Source organism: Nicotiana sylvestris, chromosome 7 (assembly GCF_000393655.2).
Source record: "Nicotiana sylvestris chromosome 7, ASM39365v2, whole genome shotgun sequence".
Taxonomy (NCBI): Eukaryota; Viridiplantae; Streptophyta; class Magnoliopsida; order Solanales; family Solanaceae; genus Nicotiana; species Nicotiana sylvestris.
The window spans coordinates 169,948,774-169,958,003 of NC_091063.1; the positions used below are offsets into that span (position 1 = coordinate 169,948,774).

At 35.2% G+C, this 9,230-nt stretch overlaps 1 protein-coding gene across 1 annotated transcript; it reads right to left on the reverse strand.

The window, feature by feature from the left end:
* Window positions 1-2,882: 2,882 nt before the first annotated feature.
* On the reverse strand, window positions 2,883-5,512 carry LOC104217411 (heat stress transcription factor A-3). The gene is made up of 2 exons (XM_009767651.2): window positions 4,813-5,512; window positions 2,883-3,994 (listed from the first exon to the last, which is right to left on the reverse strand). The coding sequence occupies exons 1-2, from the start codon at window positions 5,200-5,202 to the stop codon at window positions 2,999-3,001; spliced, it is 1,386 nt and encodes a 461-aa protein (XP_009765953.1). The 5' UTR covers window positions 5,203-5,512; the 3' UTR covers window positions 2,883-2,998.
* Between the last annotated feature and the right edge of the window lie 3,718 nt (window positions 5,513-9,230).

Genomic DNA, 9,230 nt, shown 5'->3' on the forward strand with positions numbered 1-9,230 from the left:
TTTCTGCCTCAGATGTTTCCTAATAGAGAAATAGTGTTTACAATCTCTAGATCCATTATTGCTCAAACATAAGGGTTAGTGTTCTGTCTATGAGAGCTAGCTTAACAATGTGAATTCCTAATGATTACTTAGATCTAGTTTTGGACGTTATTAAAACAAAATGGGGTATTATCACTTTTAGCCCGGCTCCGGGTATTATTTTGGTAGTCAAAAAAGTGTATATAAAATTCAGAATGTATATATATGCAAAAGATATACAAATTTTATACATTTTTCAGCAATTATTTTTAACTATACAGTGTCATTTCTTCAAACAAAAGATCCTGATTTTATCGCTTGAGTGAAACTTTTCTCTAGAGAATTTGACCAACCTTTTGGATGATAGCATTATTCTTAAACCTTTGGAACACCCGAAATGTATCTAGTGAAGATATTCTTTAGCTTCCTAACAACTCGAGCATTAAGAAGACATAATGTATCTCCTTTTTCTTTTTTCCTTCTACCCCTCTCATTGACTTGAAGATATTGTTATATACCTGAGTAACTTCGTGTAAGAAAATTAGGTTTGGTTACTCAAAACAACTAATAGTCCTGTTTGACCAAGCTACAAAAATAGCTTATTATGAGAAGTATTTTTCTCAAAAGTATCTTTGGTGAGAAGTAGTTTACGTTTGACTAATTAATTTGAAAATTATTTCTGAACAACAATTAGTGTTTGACCAAACTTTTAAAAACTGCTTCTAAGTGTATTTTTCTCAAAAGTGCTTTTAGAGAGAAACTACTTTTTTCTGCTTTTCCAAAACTTCTTCTGCTTCTCCCCAAAAGCACTTTTTTTTTCTTCCAAAAACTTGACCAAACACTTCAACTTTAAGCATTTTATTTTTTTGATAAAAAAGTGCTTCTAGGATTGGAGGAGTTTGGCCAAAGAGGCTATAAGTTTGGTCACTTTGTCTAAGAAAAATTGGTTTGGTTACTCAAAACATTATATTCTGGAAGGTTTCTATAATATTTATGCGCAAAAGTGACAATTTGTCATCGAGATGAAATTTATTAGAGTTCAAAATGATTAACCAGAAAAATGAAACTTGGCATTTTAAGTGGCAACTTTCGATAATATATAATTGGAAAACAAAATAAAATGAACTGTTAGATACTTAGAAATGACCCTCTACTCCACTTCATTTACTTTTTCAGAATTGTCCATTGAATATTTTTTTTCCAAATCCTAACTATGGTGCACCTTCAGCTGACCAAACACATGACCCTTGAAAAGAAGTGTGGAGTTCGAGGATTATGATAGTAGGTTAGATGGTCTAGATTATTCATACTGGTAGTATTAGTGCATATCATTCTATTGGTATTAAGGTTTCTATGACCATCTATCGTTTCTTACATGTTGGTCATCTTATTGTCTTCTTATTTTTATGCTGCTTTTACATGGATTCTCAGTGTGGTCTCTTCTTGTCTTTCTTTACATTAATGTGGTGCTTCTGCTTTCCTGAGCCGAGGCTGGTGCTTATGCTTTCCTGAGCCGAGATATTGGAAACATCTCTATCTTCACAAGGTAGATCTTCACAAGGTAAGAGTAAGGGTTGCGTACACACTACCCTCCCCAGACCCCACATAGTGGGATTATACTGAGTAAGTTGTTGTCGTGGTCATCCTAGCCATGTCTTACAGAATGTCCAAAAAGTTAGATGTGTGTGCTGCAATCAGATTGCTCCAGGGGAGCATCCTATACAATTAGAAAGATACAACTAAGATAATGGAAATCAAATCATTTAGCAGGATTTATTAGCAGACTTTTTATGCATCATTGCTTACCAAAGGCAGAGACTCCACAATGCAAGCTGCTTAGTTGAGGTATAAGATCCAAGTGAAGCAGCAACAAAAGAACTTAAACAAAGAAGACATACTATTAAGGAATCAATCAAATATAGAACAAATAATAGTATGTAAGCTATAAAGCATGAAACACTTCTAAAATCCCTCTACCAGTCACAACTCATTTCCTCTCAATCCCCCTCCTTAGACCTTCCAAATCTTTCCCAACTGTCTCTAACATCAACAATTTCTTCAAATTATGTATCTGAAACTACCTGACTTGGAAGGAATTCTCAGTCACAACCTTAAAAAAACTACAACCTTCTTCCCTTGGTTGATGGTTCAAACTCTCGTCCGCCTCCTACACATCATGAATATCATTTATGGATCCAGTGACTAAGTTGGATAAAATGCCACCTTTTGGCCATCAGTTCTTGATTCTCTCCTAAACTTTGCAAGCGAAACTTCTAAAAGAAGCATGTGATACCTCAGCCTCTCTTTATCTTGACCAAATGTTTTTTAAACTACCTAAGATAGTATCTTGAATACAGTCCCAAAAGTGTTTGTTTTGGTAGGTTCTGGTTGGAAAATGGGGAGCAAGTCTGAAGGAGATATGCTAATTCACCTTCCCAATTTCTCATTCCACTCAGACAAAGAGAAACTTCAGAACAGCCTGGCTTGGTGAGCTAAAATACAGAATGCTAATACTCCACTAATGCAAGTAACAATCAAGAACTGCACACCATGTATGTTTATTATCAGCTTCATGTCAAAGAATCCTGGTAAAATAACACTATTCATCAAGCAATCATAATCATAAAAGTCACCACAAGGTCCCCATACCTGGATTAAAAATCTTGAGCGAGCAATGTCATTCCGGTCCTTCTCAGAAGAAACCCCATACTCGCCTCCAGTGCTGCAAACCTGCACATTTCACAACTTTAAAGAATATATGTTAGCAGGAAATATCTGTAGATTATGCCTTCAAATCTTTACAGTTAAGCACCATTAGCAGTGAAAATTGCAGACCAGGGAGAGGGGAATATAGAAGAAAAGAATCAGTGGAAAGTAATTATGCACTAAAAATGTTATAATCAAATCATTCAATATTATATCCCATCAACTAAACTATGGCTAGTATCGCAAACGCACACTGAAGGAAGGGTAGTCTTTCCTAAAAACTATCATTCTTCGGCTGGCCAAAAGGAGACTCATCATTTGGCCACTTATCGACACCAGAACTTCCAGCTTCCTGCAAGGGATCTATATCCCACAACACATCTGGCAAACCGGCACTAACTCCAAAGTCTGGGACATCATAGTTGCTAAGACTACCCCATAACTCAGTGACAGTACTTGACATACCAGCACTGGCTTCAAAACCCATGCTCCATACTTCCTCTTCTTTCACCATACTTCCAATACCTGGTGAGCAAAATTCTAAGATGTTCTTCTCCTTTGCCAACTCCTCCGGGAAAGAGACAAAGCACTCAGGCATGACTTCTAATTGAGGGCTAGCTACATTCTTCCCCTCAAAATAAGAGTCTTCGGGGTTAAAGTTCGAAGCTCCTTCTATAACCCGTTCTTGATTTTTAAAAAGCATTGCTTCTGCACCAAAACCAGTTTCAGGTAGTTGTTGATCCACAACCGGATTGAAGTCTGGGTTCTCAAAGGATGTAACAAGGTCTTGAAAATCAGGCCTGTACTTGACTATCTGCCCTTCAATGGAAGACTCCAGTCTATCCTGATCGTGTGGCTGATGTTTAACGAATTTCCTCATTGTTCTTGGAGAAGTAATTTTTTCTTGTTCCTTCATCTGCCGAAGACGAGCCAAGAATGCAGGATTCTGAAACACCTTGGCCAAGAATGAAACCATCTGTTTCTGTCTCAGTTCTGCAGCCTGAAGCTTTTCATTAACAGCCTCCATTTGTTGGACCGTTCCACGCTGCTGCTGCTGCAATTCAACGACTTCCTGCATCATCGAACTCTTCTCCTTCCTCAGTTTCTCTATCTCATCCATTGTACCTTTCCCTGCTTCAGCAGATGAACTCCCCGCCTGATGCGACTGAGGTGATCTTCGCCTTTGTATGTTCTTCAACAAATGCCTTTTTCCTCTCAAGAACCCTTCATTCGCAAACTCCCACCTATCAGCATCAACTTTGCGAAAACCCTGGACAAAATTGCCCAAAAAATGATTTAAAAACTGAATAATAGAACCCAACATGCCTACAACATGAGAATACATTCATTATTCATATAACACAATGAAAACTTCACACAAAACCAGATGTTAGCTGTCAAATTTTCATGAGTTACTGAAGCTGCATTACACTAGAAATACACAATCAGCACATCTTTTGCAGTAAAAACCGTATATATATAAACTATAGAAAGCTTAAACAAGCTGTTTAATCAAAACCTTAGAAATTCTACCTGCAGAATTTGATGAACCTCCCAAATTCAGCAGATTAATGCAGAGAGATGCTCTCAGCATCTTAGCTTTATCTACAAGCCCAAACCGCGAACAGCGCAACCTTTATCATTTTCCTTAATATCCACCAAAAATTTCAAAGACATCCATTTACAGAGTACCAAAACTAATAAACTATTATGAAAAGTCGTTTCTCTGAAGTTATTTACAACTGTAGCCACTACTAATTACAACACAAGAAAAGAACTATTTACATTTACATCGTCACCGTTACAAATTATTACAACAGCAACAACAACTACGCCTCAGTCCCGAACAAGTTGGTCGCCTACATGAATCTTCACAAACCGTATTATTCCATAACAACAACATAAATAAATAAATACTAAAAATTTACAGAAAGTGAGAAGAAAAAAAACAAAGATGCATGAAAATCTCCAACAACAATTACATACAAGGTAAAAGAATTAACCAAAAAAAAGGAGGCAAGAGTTAGAGAACTAGAGTGCTAACACATGAGCCAAATATTCTTGGCTTTGTGCTAAGGTGATACCCACATAAGTATTAAGCTGTCTCACAAAGCTGGAGAAATTGTTGTGCTTGAAATTTTTGGGAAGAATCATTCTTGAAAACTCCACTGGGTCCCACACTACAAAGCTTTCTCCTTTACTACCCCAAGAAATGATAAAATCCAATGAAGAGTCATCAACTAAATCAAAAGTCTTTGACAAAAATGGTGGAATTTGTGTCCCATGTAAACACTCCATAGGCTGCACCACACCTAATCCTTCCTCCCCAGCTGAAAAAGATTCAAGATTGATAAAATGAGAAGATGGGGCCTCAGAAAACACAGCAAATTCAGGGTCCATAGTAATACTGTGTGGTGGCAGTGTATCAGATTCTGACCCAGAAGGTTGAGAAATTGGGTTTTTATCAAAAGGGTTCATATGATTTTTTTTCAGAACAATATAAAGATTGGATTTTTATGGATCAAAGAGAGAGAATTTCCAAAAGGGTGTTTGATAAAATGAAGGACGGTGAAAAAATGGGGTTTAAGAGAGGTTTATATAGGTACCGCCGACATAGAAACAAAGAAATATCTGAAAGCAGCAACTGTGTTAAGTCGGTGGAGTTTTTCATAATTCTGTTGTATTGTATGGTTGTCTGAAAATGAAAAAGATCTGAGGAACCGACACACGTTATTTCTTATGTTGTGGAGGAGGAAGAAGAGCAGGTGGGGTCCATTTTTAAGCAAAGAAAATAACTAAAGAAGCAGATATTTTTGTTAAAAAGTTTGAACTTTTTTTGGAATAAGTTGAAGAGTAATAATATTGAATTCAAGAAGAATAATAAGTTGGCCATAGTTTGCATAGGACGGATAGAATCCTTTCATCCTTAAATTCAAACCATGAGTATAAAAAAATCATGTTAAAGAGCATTTTTCCTTTAATAGGATTTGAGCGATGCAAATTCACTTAGCTAGCGTAAGTACATAGATTTAGTAGAAACTTGAAGAAAAATAAAGATGAAATGAAAAAAGACTTTTTTGAAAATTAAAATTGTATTTGAACATGTATTTTACTTGAAAAGAATTTAAAGTGTTGTGAACAGAAAACTTTAAAAAGTACTAAAGTTGTTTTTTTAGATTTGAAGATTTTGTTTACAAAAATCTACAAAAAAAAATGGTTAAAAATCTAAACAACAACAACAAACTCAGTATAATCCTACGAGTAGGGTTTGGGGAGGGTAGTGTGTACGCAGACGTTACCCCTATCTTGAGAGTAGAGATGTTATTTTTGATAGACCATCGGCTCAAGGAAAGAAAAAGAAAGCAGTAACAACAAGCAATACCAACAACAAAATAAAATCTATAAACAAGTAAATATTTAAAAATAAAATTAGAAAAAAACTTCCAAATTTTATGTCTGAAACGGGAGCTTAGTTAATGCTTTAATATGAATATCGAACACCGGATAGGAAACGATGAAAAAAAAATGGTGAGTTGGTCCTATAGAAATAGAGATATTGAGAAGAGTTTATAGTATTAAATTAAAGGAGTTTGTCTTCTGCATTAAGCAAACACTTATTGAGTATCTTTACTACTGTGCAAAAAAGATCAGTGGTGGCCAATGAAAATAGGGAGTAGTCCATTAATTTCAATGCACGTGCACTTATAGTAACATCACCTGCAAACTATAGCCTCATTTCATTGGCTGAAATTGGATTCTTTCTTATTTTGTCTTGCTTCTAGATGGAAATTATCATTTGACTCTTTTATTTTTCTTGGCAGAATACCTAGTTTACCCTTGACCTTTCTGTCAAATCCCTATGATACACTTGTTGATCATTCATAATTTTTACACATTCAATTTTGAAATGTGTCATAACATAAGAGAAAGTGATGTGTCTTAGACATATTTTAAAAAAATTATATATGCAGAAGGTTAGTCGTGATCAACCGGTGTGTCATAGGAATTTGACCTTAAGCTCCTTTTTCCTTTTATATATATTTTGCCCTCTCTAAACTATAGGTGTTTATCGGACGGATTGGGACGGGCTGGACACAAAAATGGTCAGTCCGTTAGGGTTACGGGGCGGGTTGTTAGCGGGCTAAAGTTAACGGGCTGGTGGCGGGTTGGAATTTTTCGGGTTCTATAGGGCCCGTATGGGTTCGGGCCTAGCGAGTTCGGACGGGTCGGGCTTTCGTGTTTTTTTTTAATATTATTTTTAACTATCTTATATTTTTCTTTTAACGGTCAGATTTAATTTAAAATAAAAAATAAAAAATAGGTGATTTTGCGGGTTGTCGCGGGTTGCGGCCCGTTAAGAACCCGTTAAGGGCTTAACGGGTTGTGGCGGGTTCGGGTACCCGTTTGGCGAAAACTTAACGTTACTAGTCCGCCCCCGTCCAACCCGTCTCAACCCGCACACATATGCACAGTAATGGACTGGATCGGGCTGATCCGGGTTGAACCGGGTTGTTAGCGGGTCAGCCCGGCCCGATTAACACCTCTACTTTAAACTTGTCCCAACAATTCCTACAAAAACATTGTCCTAAAACTTTCTTATACGCCTAAAATTTGAGACTTTTTACCTCTTATTCTTGTTTGGAGTGAATCTAACTTTAGCGTAATAACGTGATAAATATTATGTTATTCATTCATATACATTGTAATTCGCCTAAGAAAGAAGGTTAAGAAGAAAAAAGGAAAGAAATGAAGTTGTCCTTTTTTAATTTTTACCTTTCTTATCTAAGTATGACTTTCTGCCTTTATTTTCTTTGGTCGTTAGACTACCAACCTAAAAATATTTTTTTTCCTCCCCTTAACACTCGAGCAAAAAATGGAAAAGAAATTGCACAGATAGCTTGACTAGAAATCCATTCGGACCAAAAAAAAAAGGAAGAAGAGGGGGGGGGGGGGTGAGCACGTATAAGGCGTGTGAACATTATAATTCAGCATAAATTTGGAGGGTTTTTTTTCCACTTCGAACACAAATAAGGGAATAGGAATCTCACACAATTTTAATTTTGAACTATGAGTTTGTAGTTATCTAAAGATGGTGGCATTGTATAGTTAGTGTATACACGCTAAGTATACTATATAATAAGTTTATATTTAGTATAGTTTAAACTCATCAAATATTCACTTATTATATATTATACACTTGGAATATAATAATTACACATTGAATATATAATAATTATATATATATATATATATATATATATATATATATATACACGAATCACGATGTCGTCCTCTCCGTTACCGGTGTGTAATAAAGTGTATATCCATTGTATATCCTATGAGTATTTGATTATAACTTATTATAAGTGATACACTCATTATACATTTATAATACACTGATTGTGCATTATTTATTTTTGTATGCCTTTCAGGTGAAGGAGTGATGCGAATCTAAATACGGAAGATAAAAAAGTAAAGATAAATAATAGAATTCGAGAATAGATCCAATAAAGTAGTAATGCAAAAAAATTAAACTAATCAATCACCCAATAATTACATAATGTAACTATAGGAATACCTTCACTTGAAGTGTGAATTCCACTTGAAGAACACACCTTCAACAAGTTGTCATCAACAATGGCAATCAACCACTATTACACATCTCCAAAGAGAACTCATTGTTCGTCAAAAAATAGTCTCCCTAAATTAAAGCCTCAAGCATTTGACTATAAATGACCCAAATAACCTTAAGCTAATTCTAAGGAACTAAGAATAGTTACTTATTACAAGTATAACCTCCAATTACATGTGTTGCACCCTATTTTGCGCGAGTCAAAATAAGATTCAACTCGTGGCTTCCTTATTGATGATAAAAGAGAGTCGCCATCTAAAATTTAAATGTATACTAGGGTACATATTTAATTACTAAAGATCATTTCTTTATTACTCTGCAAACCGGTGAGATTGTGGATAAGGGTTCTTGTTCTTCTAAAGAGAAGGCTTTAGGCACCCCTTAAAATCTACCTGAGGTAGCTCCATAGGACTTAGACTAAATTTAAAGGATTAATTTTCTATATACTGCTTAACTAGTGTTAAGGGGTACGACTTACTATATATATTTGATTTAAAATATGATATTTACAAAGGGGATGTGTAGTTTTAAAAGGTATGAGTTTTTGAAAGAGTCTTTGAAGATAATAGTTGTATATATAATTGAAAGAGTTCAAATATGTGTGTGATGTTTATGTTTATGAAACATGTGAGAAGGGATTAAGCTATAAAATGCTTTGTATTTAAAGAATGTGGCTATTCACGTAATTCTAATAAATTAAAGATGTTGTAAGAAAATGAGCCTCAGATGTACCTTGACTTTCAAAATCTCAATTCTTGGACTCGAGGAAATCGTTAAAAATCTTTTGCTGGGCAGCACCACTTTTGCTTTAGAAAGATTCGTTTTTTTAGAAGGCTTGTTTTGGATTCCATTTATGGTTTTTGAAAAGAGAGAT